The sequence below is a fragment of the Idiotropiscis lumnitzeri genome, chromosome 7, assembly GCF_059441095.1.
Source record: "Idiotropiscis lumnitzeri isolate Australia: NSW breed Sydney's pygmy pipehorse chromosome 7, RoL_Ilum_1.0, whole genome shotgun sequence".
NCBI classification, from domain to species: domain Eukaryota; kingdom Metazoa; phylum Chordata; class Actinopteri; order Syngnathiformes; family Syngnathidae; genus Idiotropiscis; species Idiotropiscis lumnitzeri.
In genome coordinates, this window is record NC_142397.1 from 6,400,805 (window position 1) to 6,421,262 (window position 20,458).

General features: G+C 41.2%; 1 protein-coding gene across 1 annotated transcript; it reads right to left on the reverse strand.

The window, feature by feature from the left end:
* Nucleotides 1–334: 334 nt before the first annotated feature.
* col26a1 (collagen, type XXVI, alpha 1) lies at nucleotides 335–20,091 on the reverse strand. Its single transcript, XM_088300145.1, has 14 exons — nucleotides 19,812–20,091; nucleotides 18,860–18,982; nucleotides 18,644–18,747; nucleotides 10,382–10,443; nucleotides 10,194–10,296; nucleotides 9,121–9,219; nucleotides 8,911–9,045; nucleotides 5,507–5,575; nucleotides 5,372–5,424; nucleotides 5,233–5,295; nucleotides 4,851–4,886; nucleotides 4,729–4,773; nucleotides 3,783–3,867; nucleotides 335–2,661 (listed from the first exon to the last, which is right to left on the reverse strand). Exons 1-14 carry the CDS (start codon nucleotides 19,997–19,999, stop codon nucleotides 2,534–2,536), a joined length of 1,293 nt encoding a protein of 430 aa, XP_088156271.1. The 5' UTR covers nucleotides 20,000–20,091; the 3' UTR covers nucleotides 335–2,533.
* Between the last annotated feature and the right edge of the window lie 367 nt (nucleotides 20,092–20,458).

The following is a 20,458-nucleotide window of genomic DNA, read 5'->3' on the forward strand; positions in this document are numbered from 1 at the left end:
ACCACCACCACACTCTCTTTGAACTGCTGCATCTGGTTCTGCTCAAAGGAACCGTCAGCAGCGGGCTTCCTTCGCTGAACTGCTACTAGCTGCTTTTTTTTTTTCTGATGTGATACGCCAAGCCTAAATGAGAGAGGAGGGCATTTAATTCAATGTGATCATTATTGATAAAAATGCCTAAAAGAAGGTACCAGACTTGAATAATCGATCACCAACCTGTTTAGAAGAGTAAAAAACAAACAACAACAAAAAAAAAATTAAGTCAGAGTAAGATTTTTATTTAGTTTTTTTTTTATTCATGGAAAGATGTAAACAGGAAATGACAATCCATTTAGGGTACAAGATACATTATATACACACTGGACATTTTGTTGTATTAAATTCAGTCGCTGACGTTAATTAAACATTTATTATTGTGTGTATAGTTTGCAGTGGTGTAAAAATAGTGGATGTTCCTAATATTTTGGTAAGTTCAATGACCTCAGTGAGAGGTCCAAAAAAAATATTATCACCGTGTTAAAGCAGACCTTGACCATTTTTTATCTTTCGAATGGCAGCTTTCTTTGTTACATCAAGTGTACATAATGTAGTGTCCCGTCTTTTACAACACAATTCCGATGACGGAAGCAGACATTTTTGTGACGTCGGTTGGAAATTTGCAGTGTGTATTCCGTCCTTCTTGCACCGTATGTAATTGTCAAATAAAGTTCATGCACGTACAGCAAAGCACAAAATGAGCCACATTTTGAGTTTGTGATCTGTGTTGCCTTTGGCTTGTTGTTATCTTCCGTCTTGAAATGACACACCAAGTGGGGAAAAAAAAAAAAAAAAAAAAAAAGAGTGTCAGCGAAGGCAGGCAGGTTTTCGCTAGCGGTACACAAGAAAAAAAAAGTGCACACACACAAGCACAGAATTTGTCCAACCTATCGTGGCTTACAATATTTAATATAATGTTTTGGACTAAAACCGCTGTTTTGTTTATGGCACTACTTGGTGAGCTTGGTCAATTTTGAAGTGGTCCTATCATGATCTGTCTTGACTGATTTTGCTTTAGTATTTAGTTTCATGTTTTCCTTGCGTTTCTTTGTGCGTCTCGTTATTATTGTGTACAGCTGTGCTCGTTTACCCAATCCCTTGTGTCACCCAATCAGGTCCCTCCAGTCCTTTGGGTCTTGTCCAGGTGGTCCCCGTTGATTTGAGAATTTGGTTTGGATTTAGTATCCGGTTTCCTGGTAGGATTCGTTCTGAGTCTATCTCGTGGAGGAGGACCCAAATGCAAGGAAGCCGACCAGGACTGCAAGGAAACAGGGAACTAAATGCAAACAAATTGACGAGACGTCGAGGAACACCTGGACAAGACAAACAGGGTTGGAGAGACCTGATTGGGTGAACGTGCACAGGCGGAGTCAATAAGCGAACAAGACACACAAATGAACACAAGGAAAAGATGAAATGAATTCCGAAAGCAGGGGTCTTCAATCCTGTTCCTGTTTGAACACACCTGATTGAAATGAACAGGATCGTTACCAAGCGGCGGCAGTACTTGCTGATTATCTGATCATTTGAATCAGGTGTGTAGCAGCGATGGAAAACAGGCAAGACGCCGGCCGTCGAGGAACAGGTTTGAGCATCCTTGTCCTAAACCAAAACTGAAATGAACCAAGACAGATCATGACAGGTACTCGGTGTAAAACGTTTCAGACCGAGAGTGATACTGAACGTGGGTATGAAGTGAGAAACAACACGAATCATTTTCGCAATTTTTTACCAGTAAAAAAAAAAAAAGAAGGTGCCACTTCCACCTAATTAACAAATAAAAATGCACTTCAACGGAAGTTATGGCGAGCACGTGAACGCATTTTGGCCTTTACTGTGCAGCGCACATCGAAATTTATTATGTGAGGGACTTGTCATAGCAACACGGATCAGCTCCGAGGCGTTTACGAAGATGTAATGCGGTCAGGTTGTGCGAGAAGAAAAGAAAGAGGGAAAAAAAAAAGACTCCAGATGTGCACTCTCCAGATGTACTCTCTAAAAAGCAAACTATCATTTTAAGCATACGCTGCCGGCGGCCTGTCATGTCTTACTTCGGCTTTAACGAGGCAAAGAGGAGAGAGGAAAAAAAGGAAAATGTTTGACAGGCCGACACGGGATGAATGGCGAGGATGCTGCGAGAGAGTGTTCGACACTAAACAGTACGTTTTTGGGCTACGGCTCTCAGGAAACTCTCCTATCGCAGCCTGGGGAGCTTTGCCAGCGCAACTGATGTGTTTACTAGGCCGTCTTTTATCTGTGGAAAGAAAGAAGCCAAGACCCTCATAACACTTTATGGGCTTATATTTCACTGTCTGACACCATGGAAGCGCTGCTACTACAATTCTGTAGACTGAAATCCTGCTGTTGCCGCGCCAAAAAAGGAACTATGAAGTATCATATCGAACGCACTCGGATGCTTACAGCGATAAAAAGGCAATAAAAAGTGTGAGAAAAAAAAAAATGAAACATCCAGCCAAAAATATACACTGCGATTGCCTTAAACGGGAGATATTTGTTGTATCCCCGCCGGTGTGGGTTTGGGACCAGCTTGGCGGCGTTTGGTTTTTTTCAGTGTCAAGGACCGGGGGTCCATAACCACGTCGTAACCGGATCCCTCTGGGATTCCTGTGTGAGGACAAGGACGCGTCAGTCACATTGGAATGCACAAATGTGATTATAATAAATGAGAGATAGCCAAGAAAAGCATTTAATTAACCCCCCAAAAAAACATTAAAAAAAATTGGCATAATAAAAATCCATAGTAAATACCAAAATAATAAAAAATAAATAAAATAAAATAAATATAAAATTAATAACCTCTAGAATTCACTGGAGATTAAAATGATGATTAAAATTTGCTGTTGACCAGCGTAATTGTCGACTTTAAGATATAAACATAATCCTAAAGTCGGCACATTGACTAGTCGACGAGTCGATCAGACTTCCTTTCAGTGTTGGTCATTATAGTGGGACAGGTTCCACTTCAAAAAATTGCGCCACTCTTCGTTGTTGAGGTTGTAAGAGGTTTGAGAAAGTCGCTTCTCCATAAGAACAAAATGAAGTGAAAACCAGAGCCCAGACCTAAATCACATTCAGAGACCTTCAAGGCTTTGCAGACAGCTGGAACTTGTAAAACTAACACCAGTCACCTCACACAACAGAAAGGTTGCAACTCGCTACAGTATATAATCGAATATAATTGCCAACTTCAAGCTATGAACGGAATTATTAATCAGCACGTAGTGTAAAGTCGACATATTGACTAGTCAACAGCACTATTTCAGTGATGATGGTTACGGTGGTACTTGGAGAGCAAAGTACGTTTGGAGGAGGGACGTTCAACATCAAAAGAAAATGACTTTAAAACCAGAACCCAGACGTAAATCCAATTGAAAATCAGAGTGGTGACCTGCAGGGGTCGCTGTGCACAAGAGATGCCCTCGCATCACACAAACACATTTGGAGCGCTCTTTTCGTCAACAATATTCTACGTGTCATGTTGATTGACTCCAGTCCCCAAAGCGGCTCAATGTACCATCACAAGTTTTCAGGTGTGCACAGATTTCAGACATCAGTTTGATGTATTTTACATCATTCACGGATTTTGTTTTCGTTTATTTTACCAGGCGCATGATCACTTTCTTTACAGCAAACTAGTCTCGTATGTAATGTAAATTTTCTGCTAAATGAAGGCGATATGAAATGTGAGTTTTTATTTTTTTATTTTTATTTGGCTTCTGCCTCACCGTGAATGCCGATCATGTGCTCCAGGATCAGGACCCTCTCGGCCAGGATCTTCAAAGCCTCCCTGAGTTGTGGTATCGCTTCCGGCTTGAATTCAGAATGTCAAAATTAACAGGGGAGTGTGTTCCGTACAAGTATTTTCTCATGTTGAAAACGTATTCTTATTCTTTTCATGTAATAGTAAGAAAAACAATTCTAATATTCTTGCACATGACTTTTTTTGCAATGTTTTAAAGCTTCCTTGTGGTAAAATGAGGATTTGTGTCATTCAATACGAGCACCCAAGTACAAGCAGTCTAATTTTCATTTCTAATTTTAAAATACTAACTTTTCTTGTTTTATGTGATTCAATATGTTACGTAGTCTTAAAGTCTGTCCTTGAATTATATTATAAAGATATGAATACAAATGCAATATTTTACAAATTCAATTTCGCATCATGACTATTCTGGCAGAAAAATGAATAATTCCGCGCATTATTTGATCATTTTTTTTTGTCTTCTGTTTTCAGGCTTTCCAGTTTGTTACAACTTAATTCTGGTAAAATGACTATTTTATGCTTGCAAAATATTTGTTTGTATAAAATAAAGCAGTGCTTGCCCTGTAAAAATATATAAAAAAATATTTTGACCATATCCTGGTACAAACATAACTTTTTACTTCAAATGCTTTTTTTACAAATACAAATTTGACTTTATTCTGCAAAAATAAAACATTTCTTCTCATATAATGACTATTTTACTTTTGTAAAAAAACTTTTTTTTTGGAATATAATAATGTTATGTTTGTCTCCAAAAATCGAATAAAAAATGGGTGTCTTCCCCCGATTACATTACGACTGTGTTCTCACAATATTTCAACTGAAAGCCCAAAATTTTTCCAGTAGATTTTACGTTATTCTTGTAAATGTACAGTAGTAACATATGGAGAGTAGCAGATCCTTCTTACATCATTGAAGCTTTCACCTGGCTCTCCTTTGAGCCCCGGTTGTCCCTGTGAAAGAACAACACAATCATCTTGTCATGTCTTTATTGTTTCTGCTTAATATGACGCAGCTCGCGTATACTCACAGCAAGGCCCGGGTCGCCCGTTTCACCTTGCGGCCCCTGATGGAGGAATAACGAAAGAGAAAGCACACATTTTAGCACCCTTGTTCTTATACACTCATCCTGGTCTTTAGGAGACCTCCGGTCTTAAATCATTGCACTGGGGATCAGCTTTAAAGGCGGAGGCCCTCCCGAGAGGGCAGCATAGTGGCCTTGGACAAAAAAAAAAAAAAAAAAGAGCCGGGAGGATTAGTCACGGGCTGGAGCGAGTCTTTGAAGAAAAGCTGCTTCACCTTTGGGATCACATGACATCACGGGACGGTTACCGAGAAATAATATGCAATCAATTTGTTCTGCCGCGCAAATCATCCTAAAACAAACATTTGTATTCATGAATCAGCCTCACCCTTTGGCCCGGATCACCCCGAGGTCCAGGAATCCCAGGCTGGCCGGGGTCGCCGTCCTTGCCCTGGTGTCAAACACAAGAACGCATGTCAATGATGATTTCCTGATTTATTGAGCAATATTCAGTGAAAGGTACTCGCATTCTGTCCCGGGATGCCTGGAATGCCGGCGGAGCCCCTCGGTCCCAACGGACCTGGAGACAGTAATTGTCCCCAATTGTTGTGTATGAATACAAAAGTAATACTAATGTTGTGGCTGCTGGATGACGTTTGTACCTTGAGAGCCAGGTGGGCCAGGCGGGCCGGGTGGACCCGGCGGGCCAGTTAGACGGATGTACTCTCCATCTGGACAGAAACGCAACAGGCACAGATGCAATGAAAACCAAGAACCAGATGGGATTTGAAAGCGGTCCATTATGGCTGAGTCTGCCTCGACAATAACGCATCCTCATTTTTAGTAGCAATCGATCCTCAAACTGAAACTTCCCAAGTAGAAGTTGGTCAAAGCACAAATCCTGGAATTAGTCCGGAATGACGACTTCAAACCAAAATGGCCGACTCCCTGTTCAATTTCGGGCATATTGCACATCCTTCAGATTTAAATTCCTGCGCTGTGTCATGATCGACGTCAATTTCATGTCGACGGGTGAAACTGGTCTGTGGCTTATGTTTTCTCACTTTCCAGCTGAAATTACTGGATACATTTTGGGAGAGGGTGACAGTGGATATATAAAGTCTACACACCGCCTACAGAAATTTTCATTTGAGGTCAATCGGAAGCTTTGAATGATTTACCATGAGCTCATTATTTTTAGATGACAAAATACTGGGCATTTAGAGAGGGGGGTGTAGACTTTTCATATCCACTGTACTGTCCATTTTCACCAGGAAACACGCTGACACATGCGAAATATTTTCAAAAAAAAAGAATAAAGAATGAAATGTCGTGATTCTAGGAGGTTTTTAATGTTTTAGTGCTTATCAGTCCTATTTCAATTTACATGACGGTTAGGAATGATAGAATGTTCCCCTGCAACACTGCCGTGTCATGGTAATAAAGGGTTTTGCGACTGTGTTCAGCAAACTCTTATGCCAGCCTTAAAAGTTAGTTGAATGACGTGTTCTTTTACCGTCTCGCTATCTCATGGTTTCATATGTAGGCAACATTTGTTGTCAGTAGACTTTTTAACGCAGTATTTTAACGTATGTGTGTGTGTGTGTGCTGCTTTGTAATTTTAAGACTTGGTCTACTAGTGCACAAAATCCAGATGGATCACATTACATCCCGGGGGATCTGAAGAACCCCAGCCTCGGATCCCCGTACAATTATGTCAAGGAACCAAGTACCAACTGCATGGGTGAGTGTCAAAAAAAGAACATTCACGACAGGCCAATAGTTTCCATTCCCACCCCACCCAAGCGTAGGCTGTTCTATTAACTTTTATTTTTGCACATGACTAATTATTGAAAACAAATCTGACATGAGGAAAGGAAAACAGGACTTTAACAGATGCAAGCCAAAGTTTTTTTCAAGTGCTCATTATTATATATAATAATCATTTGTGGGTTGTACGTTTTCGGCCTTTCCTAAGAGCCCCGCTGCGGTTTTATTTGTTGTTCCAAATACACAGCGGATCCAATCAAAAAGATCTCTGTGGGTTGTTTAAAGCCCATGGGGTAGCGAGTTCTCCACCCCAGCCAAAAGCCAAAAGTTTAATTAAGATAAAAGAAAATTTGGGATGATAAGAGTCAATAGTGAGGTTATATTATTCCCACTTGTGACAGTGACGAAAAGCAGCAGCAGGACAATCCAAGCCAGCGCTCATTAAATGGCCTATTAGACACTCGGACATGGTGTGTTTTCACAGAAAACACACAAGAGTTGGAAGCGGCGCCTTGTTCTCAGCATATAAGATGTGTTAAAGGAAGCATAAAAAAAAAAAAAAAAATTAAAAAACACACACAGCCACACTCCCACTTCCTCTTCACTTAAGCATATGCTCAGCTTGCCCCATGTCGAGGCTGTGCTGTTACATGATGGCTGGAGTCCACGGAGGGAAAAAAAAAAAGAAAACAGATTTTCCTCTGGAAGTCATTTTCTTATGTTCCACTCTGCTCCAACCTGGAGACCTCGCCAAGAAACTTAACATGAGTGGCAGGCCATCTCCTCCTCCCTCGCTGGCCGCGGGCCGCGGTGTGTTCCCCGAAACGCGCAGTGTTGTGCTGACAGCTAACAAATTAGGGCCGATTTACAGCCGCTTGATTCCCCCTGAAGCGAACATGGTCCCGCAGACCCAAATCTGCATTGTTCCAGACCCGCAGACACAGTTGTGGGCTCACAGAGGCAGACACAGCTTAATCAGAGCAAGTCGACCACAGGAGCGTGACGCATGGATGCCTGCTGCCTTCTAGTGGTGAGAAGCACAATCCAACGCTTTAGGATTACTCATTTTCAGGAGTTCTCAAACTTCTGACAATAAGTACCACAAAAAAAAAAAAAATCATAGCCTGCCAGTTACCAACATCATCATGACCAACATTAACAGACAGTAGCATAGTAGGTCTAAGTGTTCAACAAAAATCAAGACATAGGTTTTATTCCTAAAAAGTAAATTGGCGATCACTGTAAGGCACTATGACATCATACAAAGTTTAAAAACTAACACCTTATTTGGAAATAGAAATTCCCAAAAGTGAATGAATGCAAATGTATTGTTGCACTAAAAGGTTAAATACAACTGACTGTACTTGAGCATTCATTTTTTTTTCACATACCACTCTTAGAGAATGACTCTTGACTCAAAAAAAATGATTCTTAAAAAACATTTCCTATATACATGATGTGATACTGTGCAGAATATTAAAGCAATACTGTCAAATTAGTGTAAAAAGTGGTACTATTATGCATTTAAAGTCACACAACAATGCACTTTGTCATTTTTTTTTCTTTCGTGGAAACCCACAAAAGAAGGGTATCTGTGATCTCTTTCAGAATAAATGTGACGATTACCATCCGGGAAATGGAAATGGAATTTATTGCGACGTGATAATGCTCCATCCTCACCGTTTAGTACAATATGGCCGAAATAATTATTAGAGAGGAAAACGTACTTTACAAAAACAATATAGAGAGATTTGTTTAGGAATTTGGATTGATAATACAGATTAATTTATTGTTGGCGTTTGTTAAAAAATAAGCAGCAAGAGGACCTCGAAACAATAATCGCGTATTAAATCGCAATCGCGATATTGAGGAGAATTTTTTTTTTTTTATTTTAATCTTATTTAGTCATCAAAACCCTTCAGCCCTACTCGCTTTATTCATTTGCATCTGTCGGTCCGCTTGTGTTAACCTTTTGATTTCAAACTTGGTCGTCAGCCCTATTGTTGTTGGTGGTCTTCGGTCGGGGCTGTTGTAAAGTGTGGCTAAGCTACGTCGGCTAAGCACACGGGAACGATTGAATACGATACGTTCAATGAATGCCAGCGCTACCCTAGTAAAGGCTGGCTTTGCTAAATGCGCAAGACACAGCGCTCGTTTAACTACTTTAAGAGACTGCTGCTCTTGTCATTTCCATCTGTAAACTCTTTTCCATTCATTCACTTGTATTTTTTTCCACCTCAGAGTATGAATGAATGAACAGCAGCAAGGGTTGTAAGTATAAGTGTGATCTCCTCACCTTGCTCATCCACTTGATATACATCCCCTCTCACGTGTACGATAGAAGGCCGGGAAGGAGGAGCTGGAGGACCAGGTGGGCCAGGCGGGCCGGGGAGACCCCCGTCACCAGGTATTCCTCTGTCCCCTTTTGGGCCTGAACACCAACAATAATAAGTTCAACAGATGATCCGCCTTCCTCAAAACACATCAAATTTGAACGATGGCTTACCGATGACGCCGGGAAGGCCGGTTTTCCCTGGTGAACCCCGAGGTCCGTCCTTGCCTGGTGGTCCGATGGGCCCTGGTACTGCCTCGCAATCACATATAGCTGTTGAACGGATATATCTGTTTACAGGCTGTCGGGTGGGGAACCTTTTGTTGAGACTTCATCTCATGTCAGAGCTGTGTGTTTTCTTAGGCTTTCTGGAAGCTATTTTTGCAATTTTCCACTTATGGCAGTGGTCAAGAACAATATGAGCAATACAGATGACTAGACACACATTGTTAATAATAGTTTAAAAAGGATATGTGAATGCAAAATACAGTACACATCTTTACACAATTTTAGTAATATCTATAAAATACCACTAGGGGACAGTAGTTTGAAGTAGGTTTTGTAAAGGTTTTATGATGGGGATTAATTAATTCAAGTTACATTATTTACTATGAGGAAAATCAATTTGATTGCAATGACTGGGGGATGTGTTTGATTTTCTTTTTCATCCAAAATCTGTATAATTTTATTTTTCATTTTTTTACAAAAAAAAAAAACATTAATCAGTCTGACCCAAAAACGTGATTAGTCAATTATAATGGCCGCCGCCCTACTAAACAAATCCCAAAGGGTTGGAAAAGTCACAACATTGACCACGTTTGTAAACTACTGCCTGTCAGTTCGCAGTTATGCAGTCAATGCAAACACACACAAGTAAAGAAGCAAAGTTTTTTTTTTTTTAAGAATTGTTTTTTTTTTCAATTTAAAAAAAAAAAGAAGAATAGATTAAAAAATTGCCCGGCCCTACTAATCAGTCTTTGAAAGCTACTCACTAGAGGGGTCAGAAATGTCCTCACAGTGACTAACCTTTTGTAAATTTAAAATAATAATAAAATAAATTAATGAAATAAAATCAGCCTGACCCAAAAACTCAATTAATCGATTAGGATTTCTTAGCATGACTTGTTTGTACTGCAAGCAGTCCACGGCAGAGAAAACAACAGAAGCCTCAAAAAAAAAAAAAAAAAAAAAATTATCCTGAGACGTGAACTCAAATTCATCAAGATATTAACGATGCTTGTACATACATGGCGGAGTTGGTAGCGGGGCATCCACCTCGTTGGTAGCTGGTCCCTGTGTTGACCTGGTGGCAGTTGCTGACGGCAAATGCAGTCCTTCTAACAGCTTGAGCTATCCCAAAAGAAGCACAAAAATTAAGAGACAATCAATTTTATGTGTGCTCACACACTCGATGTCCAGTTAGTTGGCCGTATACCTGCGACTCGATGCCGTCGATTCGGACGCTCATGTCGGTGAAAGTGGTGCAGTTCAAGCACTCTGCAGAGAGAACAAAAGAGCAGATAGTGAATAAAACTATTCCAATTTCTTAATGACTCCTGGCGGCAGCAGCACCATGTGGAAGTCCGGCCAGGACAAACAAGGCCTGACCCAAAAGTTTTTTAGGAATTCCTTCTACAATTATGTCACTCACTCGCAAAATAAATATTGTTTCATTCGATGTCTGTTGCTGTCTTGCTTTGACACAATTACACTGAAGCCCAGCGTGCACCCCCGCTTGTCTCCTGACTTTTTTTTTTAGTCTGTCCACAAAAACTAAAATCATTCACTGTGGCACGAGACAAACAAAAATATATATTTAAAGGAACGCTTCAAACAAATGAGGTGTTCTTTCCTGGCAAAGGCCTCAGGAATATGTGTGGCGATGTTTCATCTAATATACCAGCGAGTCCAACTGTCGGGACATGATTTAAACATAAATGGGTGTTATTGGTCTGTGTGAGAGTGAGTCATCATTAATACTTCGCTTCATCCTCATGGGAAAAACATCGGATATATAGCACAGGACATTAACGACGTCAATGAACGTACAAACAAAATAAATCACTTACTTCATGGCATTTATGAGGTACATTGTAAAACTGTAAGTTGTTATTTATTTTAAGTTAGACCTTTTTTTTTATTAAAATATTACATCAGCCAAATAATAGGCTATTTAATTTTAAATAATTGTAATCAGATTATTTTTCGATCACTAAAGATGCATTTTGGACATTTAATTTTGTTAAGTTTAAAACAGTCGGCGTTCATCATATCGCGGTTCACTTTTTGCTTTATCGCCCCCCCGCCCCCCAAAAAAAATCATACACATCTAATTTTAATTACATTTAATTTTTGTTCAAGGATGGACACAGCCGCTCGTGCACGTACAAACACTTTACAAAATAACCAAGCGCAGCCACAAATGACGCCAAGTCACTCAAAACGCAAACATGTTAACTGGTTCGTCAATTACCCGCCAGACAAATCTACGCTCTCATTCGTTGACTCCCACGTCACTCAACAGGTCTCGCCCTTTTAAAGCCACACGCAATCCAAGTCACATATAGTACAGTGTAGAATGTGAGGATTTGAGGCACCCAGTGGACCAAAAGATTTATAATTGGGTGTTCTGGAATGTAACTCCCGCATCTGCATCTTGGAAATGCAGCTTTAAGTTGTTTATTGACAAAAAAAAAAAAAATCGCCTATATGAGCGTATAACAGGAAAACCTTACATTTCATAAATAGGAGCCTTTCTTTGGTCTTTGGCTCAAGTTTGGAATGTCAGCTGTCAGTCCCGAAAATGGGACCCACCCACATTGTGGTCATAGCGGAGAAAGCAGGATCGAGAAACAACTGGCGCTCATAAATAACGTGACAATAAAAATGACCCCAATGGCTGAGCTCGGCCGAAATTGGCGTCTCCAACCGCAGCGTACAGGATGCTAACAGTGGCTGCTGAGGTTTCTGCTTGGTTGAAATAGGATGCCGTGTACCCGCGCGGCTACGGGTATCCCGCCATGTTAATCCAGTTCTGTGGTGTGCTGGATGTTCATGGGTGTGGTTTCTCAATACCTCGTTTTGAATTCTTGAATGTCTCCTTTGGAAGCGGCAATCAACAAAGGATTCATCAATCTAAACACTGAAGACTGATCAACCGGAGGAGGGGGGGGGGCCACTGTGGCTGTTGCTTGTGACTGGTTGCACAAAGGGTCTGTTGCGATCGAAAGTCGTCAGCGTGGCAGCGGCAATTTGAGACAGTTAGTAATCAGCAACCTTCGATTTTGTCAATCATCATGAGTTTAATTAAACATTATGTGTGGTCTTGGCGTGCACACTAAGAGGAGATGGAGATCTATTGGGAAAACACTATAATCATCCATAACGAACGAGATGCGGTAAAAAAACAAAAAATAAATTAAAACATTTTTTTTTTGAATGCAAAGAATAGCACTCTATAATATTGTATTTTAGAGAGGGGAAAAAATTAATAATAACATAGTTGAAGTGAATTTTTAAAAAGCAGTTATGGTGATACTGCGTTAATTTAATGTTCATTGTGCAGCTACAACAGGTGTGACAATTTTGACGACAGTAGAAAACAAGCAAACGTATGGAGACAGTCTCAGCTCTTCAATGCGGCACTAATATTAGCCATTCTTTGCTGACGTCATGCAATATGTTATCTGACGCAAATATAGCAATATTTGAGTTCTGGATAAAAGACAGAGGTGGATAAAATATTCCCATCTGTGTAAAAAAAAAAGCGAGTGCCTGTTATGCTTCAAGTTCAGCTGAGTTATCTATCAAAAGAGAAGCAAGCGTCTCTGCCTCATCTATTGTATGAATGATTTCTCTCTCCAGGCCTCTTAATCTCTTTTCGTCAGTGCTAATGGGCGATCTTGTCTTGTCCCGAGCCAAAAATTAGCCAGCCATATGTTATTATACCATAAAAACATACATAGCGGCAAAACATGAGAAATAAAAGTAAGTCAACATAGCATACATCTGAAACAGAGAGGGGGGGGGGAAGGCAAGAGTGTTTTCCGAAGGGATTTCCATTTCTGAGGTTGGAATTTAATTATGTCGAGTTAGAAAACCAAACTTCCCTTGCGTCCATGCTGATGTTTACAATGAGACCGCAGCTATAGGGTCATGCTTGGATCCAGAATGACAACAAGGCAACACAAGACAGCGCCGCTATTTTTATTGGACTGAACTCAACTCGTGGGATAAGAATTCCAATTGGGTTGTGTTTAGTGAAGAGCCAAATAAATAAATCAAAAAAATATTGGGAACAATTTGCACAAGACTAAAACAAGAGGGGGTTTGTTTGCCTTTCACAGATATAAATGGATACAGCAAAACTATGAAATCCTTGCACAGTGCTGCTAATCATAAGGTCAAATCTGCTATAAAAAAAAAAAAAAAAGGGACAGCACTGGATATTTCACAAAGTACACCACGTCCCGAGTGTTGAGGCTTCAATATTTGCTCCATCGGACCTGAATATAGATCCGACAACCGCAGACAACCTCCAAGAAGCATCCCACAGAGGCCCCAACCGCAGAGTGGTCAACTATTCCTTGGCATCAAGAGCAGCTGGCATGAAAACACACGCGCACACACACCTACACACATCCTGACAGACAAACATAAATCAGTCCGTCCGTCACCAGCACACCCATTTTCGCCACAATGTGACAGAGTTGAAAGCGCTATTTCTGAAAACCAAGATTCCTGCGAGACCACACTGGCACCATTCAGCATCACCGCCACGATACCGCTCGACAGGTCACCCGCCATTTCGATAAAAACGAGACTTGACAAGCATTTCGCTAGACGTGATGCAATGACAAATGAACCCTGATGCCAATCGTCTCATCATTTGGCACCGTCCGCCAGGCTTTCAAGCCTTCAACCGCAGGAGGAGACGGATGGGCCCGATGGGGCAGACGTGCACTCATTGGCGTTTAATGACACGATCTCGCGTGGTTCCGCAGGGGAGCAGCAGCCATGACATAGTGGAATTAAAAACAAGCTTATTGCGGTTCGATTGATTTCACGGTGACATCTGAAAGGGTGAGGACACGAGAGTGAAAGATGGCAAACTGCAACTGTTTTCAGGTCATAAAAACACATTTGGAGCGAAAATACGGAACAAATTCTGCTTTCAACGGTAGAACACCAGCTGGGTTTGGGCTGGTCTGCGTTTTACTTTAAAATAGTACAGCGAGAAACTCTCCAAAAAAACTGTTGTGAAAGCATCAGTAAGAATGAGATAAACAAAAATGAGAAATACGCGAGCGAGTCTTGTTGTAAATTGTTAACTTCCTGACGATATTTCTGAGATGGCAGCACGAAATGCATCCTGGGATATTTTCATAGCCATGCCAACGAACTGGTTGCCAGCCAATCAGAGGGCACACAAAGACGAACAACCATCCACGCTCACAATCACACCATTCAGAGTGTTCAATCAACCTCCCATGCAAGTTTTTGGAATGTGGGAGGAAACCGGAATACCCAGAGAAAACCCGCGCAGACATGGCATTGCGTAAGACAAAAAAAAAATAAAAAAATCACAGCTAACTAAAAGAAGTGACCCATTTCTCTTTTTCCCTTTTCTATTTCACTTATCTTTCATTCTAATTGAAGCTAGACTTGCATATTTTGCAAGTGACCGTCATCATTATTGTAAAGCGCAAACCTGTTGGCTGCGGCCACCAAAGGTTTACGAACCTTTCAACAGCACAATCCTCCGTTGAGGGACTTTTTTTTTGGGGGGGGGACAGATAAATTATCCTCGTTCTCACGATCACAACTGATGTCTGGGGTTCCTGGGAAATGCTCCGGCAGTAAAATGCACCTGCAGTCCGTATGGATTTCATTTATATTTCACATAAGCTGGATTTCCAAAATCCTGACACAAAAGGAAAACTGACTATCGACTTCCAAACTTGGAAGAATCCGTTTTCCAAAGGGGGTTGAAATCAGCAAACAATTCCCTCACATATTAACAGGCAAAGTTCCCAGCCTGTTTTGACTAGAAAAAAAAAACTTGAGATAACATTTTAAGGACACATATGGCTCTTATCATACCTCATAGACTTTTCCAAGATTCTTTTGAGGGAACTCAACCAGCTTAACGCGAGTGGATGCAGACTGAAGGAGGAACAAAAGGAAAGCCGTCATGAGGCGCCGGAAGGAGCCAACGAGAAGCCGTCGAAAGGAACGGAAAACACGAAAAGGAGAACGGAGAGGAAGACCATCCATCAGGCACATGGGAACGTGAACAGCTGAGCTTCAGCGGGTCAAAGGTCACCGTCTGACCTATATGTGAGCACAACCGGAAATGTAATAGAAACATCACTCATATCCCCGCGTTTCGAAGTCGCGTTCGAGAGAAGCACATGTGGGATGTGCATCTGTTTTATCGCTTTACCATAATGAGCCGAGAGAAGGTTATCTACAGTACGCGAAAAGCAAGCAAGGGAAATTGCATTGTTCATTCTCAAACTGGAGGTCAGGAATTGGCCAGAGAATCCATTCCAGATTTAAAGCTTTCGATTTCCTCAAAGGTGAGGTCATGTGACACTGCAATAATTGGTACAGCCCTCGAGCCTCACAATTGGGAATCATCACCTCGGTCTGCTAGTCCTTAGAAATGATCCACAAGTCTCGATGGGATACTTTGGACAGAACATCTAAGACACATCCAGATCTCCGGATATCTCTAACACTTTAAATGGAAAGATGCTTTGAAAATTTCCAAATTCAAAGATATTTTTTTTTGGAGGCCAAACCCATGATCAAGTAAATCTCAAGATCTGCTTTGGAAGACTTCAAGGCCAACCAAAAAGGCTTCATCTTCAGTGTGGCCATCGCTTCTCACGACCAAGCACATACATCATTGAGGCGCTGAATGTTTGCTCACTCAGATTCATATTCAAAGTGGGAGAAAAAGACCTTGTTTTATCGAGATGATGAAACGATAGCTCATGGTTCAGCGTCTTCCAATGGGATGCCGGTTCAAGTGCAATGTCATCATGAATCATGAGCTCCTTTAACACCGCCTATGAAAGATTTTCTGCTTTTCCCTCCGTTAGGTATGAAAGGCGCAGACACGGAATGGGGAGTAAAAAAGCCAACGTGCAAATTTGAAGCCATCGGAGATAATATCAAAGCTGAAATTTAAGGTCGAGGAGATTCTGCAATGCTTACTCCTGATGCAACCGTCAACCATGATCAAAAGATTTATGAATGTCCCGACTCAAAGATACAACATTTAACGTCGGAGATTGTACAAATCTACATCTTAGATATTTCTAGGGGTGTTAATGAAAAGCTTTCTTGTTAGTGTTGTTTTTTCGCAATTTCCTTAGTTCAAATTGAGTCCCGGCGTTCTGGTGACTATTCGGGGGAAAAAAAGGCACTCTGGACTTTAATTCCCATTAAGAACTTACTCAAGCGGAATCATTTTCAATGTGACTAAAAAGCAGCCCGGTCAAAGGCTATCATGCCAAAATCATGGTGACCATTTAAACATTACAAAAAAGCAGTGATTTATCAACAAATTTGAAACTTTTTTTTATCCTTTATGTGCTGCTGTAAATTAGAAAAATGGGGATAAAATCCATTGAAATGTGAAATTAGATTTTGGCAGAAAAAAAAAAAGAATGTGACTACTAAACGGAATGGCTTTTTTCAGTGTTCTTTCTCTACATTTCTTTTTTTTTTTAAGTGTTCTTTCTCTACATTTCTCCGAGCATCTGAAGCGAAGCCAAAATCTCATCCAACCAGAACAAGAGATGATGAGGTCATCTTCATTGGCCGAACTAGCGGCCTGATTAAACCGCTGGCTCACGGCCCCTCTGTGGCCGTTTACAAAGACATCGACAGTACATCAGAGAAACTTCCAGAATCAAACTCTTCAAGCTATCATAGCGATACCTTCAAACAAAATGTCGTTGACATTTTCTGGCTGATTAGGAAGCGCTATTCTGCTTCCTCGGGCTCAGTCCTAAAAACTTTGCATTTGAACATAGGAACACCTTCATGTGTGTGTCTCTTCCTCCTTTGCCAGTTCTCGTGACGCTCCTCGGAATTGTCCATGACATCACCGTCTTTTTTTCAGTTTTTTTTGAAAGGTGTAATTAACAAAATCCGACATACTGTGCCAGCCGTCCAGATGGCGATGATTTCCCCTTGCACTCTATAGCAATTTGAAGAACGTAAATCAGTTGAGTCAAGCCTTAAACAAACAGCCATAATACTTCTTCACACTTCTGCAGCCACTTTGCTCTCAAGTGAACCATAATCGCTCGCATTACCGAAAAAAAGCGGATATAACCATGTGTTAATCTTTGCGTGAAATAATATCCAGCCCAACATCAATAATCGCTTGCAACGGCTTTGTAATAAAGTCGCTCTTGATTCCATTAGCGAATGTGTGCTTTCTGACGGCTCGCCAAAATCTTGGCTTTCCAAGTGCAATAATGCTAATTATGACCAACAAGCAAAATTGGAGTCCGGAGGTCATTATTAACTCCTTTTGTTGCACGCCATGCCAGCGCTTTGAGAGCATGATTATGTAACAGACTTTACGCAGGATCAAATATCCCACCGAGGTGCTGTTTTCTTCTAAAGCAGCGCAACATCGAAGGTAGTCTGTTTTGGGATGCTGGTTGACCTTCATTTACGTCCCAGAGAAAATAACGCAAATAGAATTCCCACAAAATTTGATCAATTGAGCACACCCCTAAAAAAGCTGCTCCCACCCATTTCATCACTTACCCTCGTATCCAGCGTTTTAATTTACACAGCGATAGCCATCAACTTGAACGCCGCTTTGTCTGTGTAATCATTCTTCTTCTTATTTACATTTTTTTTAGGCTTCTTTGGACTTTGTGTGGCGGCACGATGGAAGAGTGGTTAGCACATCCGACAGCTGGGATAGGCTCCAGCACGCCCGTGACCTTAGTGAGGAAAAGCGGCTTGGATAATGGATGGATGGATGGATGGAATTTGGGGTTGCAAAAAGCCAAAGCAATAGCGAAATACTCAGCAATTTTTGTTTTTTTTTGAGGGGGGTTCATTTGTATTCCAATTTGCCAGGCCTTCACGGGAATTTCATGAACACGCAAGTGGAATTGTGTTTGTCCGTGTATTTGTGACAGCACTGCACAGAAAGTATTGTGTAGTGTACTCACTCACACAAACTGTTCCAAAGTTTGTTCAGGCTGACTGGCTTGGTCGTTAGTGGGCGCACAGTTTGGGGTTTGTGGTATCCAAGAGCAGCAGTGGCCGTCATTAAAGTGTACAACCACAAGTGTTTTTACTGCACTGCTGGACATTCCACTGTGTTTTTCATTCATTCATTCATTGGACTCCGACAATATCAATGTTTAACAGAGCAGTATATTGCGTGTGCAGCGAGAGTACAGAAAGCAGTTTTATATATTGATGTTCCTAAAGGTAATCTAAAGCAGCAGTCATATTAAGGAACCACCAATTAGCCAGCAACACAACAGCGGACAATATCCGCCAGACATTAAACGAAACTCAGGAAACAGCCCGCTGCTGCTAAAAAGTCGGATGTAGCCTTTAGACAGTCTTAAACGCACACTGTGTTCTTCCTGAATTGTATTTTTGATTTTTTTTGAAAGGCGTAGGAACAAACTAAAAATGATCTGACCTTCACGACAGTCCTTGCCATAAAATCCGGGGCAGCATCTCCACTCTAATGCAGTCACTTGCTTGTAGGAAACCATGAAAGATGGTCTGAGAACGGTCCTGTAGCTGATTGAAAATAAATAAATAAATCTTATTATCAATTGCGAGGACATACCTAAAATGTGTTGAACATTAAAAAAAAGAGGACAATCGTGACAAAAGCAGAGGGTTGTAGTACCTGAGAACTTTGGAACAAGTGGCAGGCCAGCGGCAGGTTTGGAGGACCCGCTGCACGGTGGGTTGGGTCCCATTGTGCACCTGACAGGACACCGTCTTGGAAACGGTATACTGACACCAGTTCCTGCGGTACAGGATGATAGAGCAGTGGTTTGTATCGTACTCAATTCAGTGTGCAGTTTGAAATAGTTGCGCACATTAAGGGAAATTTGAAGTGGACCATTGTGAAAAAAAAAATACAATTGGCGCTGCGATGTGAAGACTGCCATCCTGTATTTTGAGTTTCCACATATGAAATTCTATATTTTATACTATACCATTATTTTTTGGAGGAACTATAAAAACATGGAGCGATTGTCAAAGAATAAACGGATGACCACAAAAATAAAAATAGAATTCAAGTCAAAATGAGGGCACAGTGTAGCTATTTTGAGAGGCTGTTGGCAGTGATCAATCTCCCCATTTACTGACTGCACGTGCGCATTAGGTTGACAGGGATTCTCCACGCTGTGCTTTCTATCTTTTTCCAAAGAGGGCAAATATTTTTCCACTTGTGTTTTGTACTTCAGCAGCGCATTGGTCTAGTGCAGGGGTCGAAGTGTACATTTTCCGGTAAGCTTTGACCAAATTCTGTCATGTGGTACAAGTAAATAAGCCCCCAACCAAACAGAAAGAAAAAAAACAAAAATATTTACGTTTTTTTTCCAGATGTACCATTTCACCCAAATATCTTTTAAAAAGTATCGGTACAGGCTCTGTGACACACCTACGGCCAGCCATCTAAGTGCATTCTGGGATTTGTAGTCGTTATACGTTCGCTGTTCTATGTACTGTCTGCTGCCGAATGGTAGATGACATTGTTTCAAAACTAATCATAAAATGCAATCGAATTATCACCACGAGTCCACACAGGATCCAAACACTAGCATTACTAGATGTACAGGTGTGCTCACCTGGGTTGAGAAGATGCGATACCGGGCGATCCGATGACGCCACTCAGCTCGTGTACCGGTACGACGCGCTGCCGCTGCACGGTGATGCTTGGGAGCCGATAAACAAAACCTGTTGCCAGCGACACCCCGAACAAACACGTCCATGTGCAAAACGTACACAAAAACACCGAAGCCATTTTGGTTGGCATTATTTAAAGTGTATACCTAATGTAAATGCTGCGCAGAGACAAAGGCGTCCTAGTGAATTAAAAAGTCATACAAACGCGCGTTGGTCATGTAGTTCGCCGGCTTGAAACGAAGTGGTGCTGTCACACAGCCTCTTCCTATATACTGTAGTACAATGCGGCTTTCTGACGTGTGACACATTGTGCGGAGTCAAATATCCGCCGTGCGTAAAAGGCGCGTTGGATGCAAGTCAAGGGCTGAACCCAGTGCGGAAAAGCCACTATAAGTCACTGTCTAATTACAGGAACCTCATTAGGAATAAACATGGGAACCAAAACCACTACTTGTCATTCCTGAGACAAATGTGACACAAAATGCACCCATTTTATCCCAATAAACTTATAAAATAGGATTCATTTATTTGAAAAAAACACCCAGTGAGTAAGTAAACGTCTAATTACAGAAACCTCATTAGGTATGAA

Coding starts and splice junctions, on each gene's coding strand:
- col26a1 (XM_088300145.1), bottom strand. CDS start 19,999: ATGCCAACCAAAATGGCTTCGGTGTTTTTGTGTACGTTTTGCACATGG. Junction 9,046..9,120: donor CGGCCTTCCCGGCGTCATCG/GTAAGCCATCGT, acceptor GTTGGTGTTCAG/GCCCAAAAGGGGACAGAGGA. Junction 5,576..8,910: donor ATATCAAGTGGATGAGCAAG/GTGAGGAGATCA, acceptor GTTTCTGTCCAG/ATGGAGAGTACATCCGTCTA.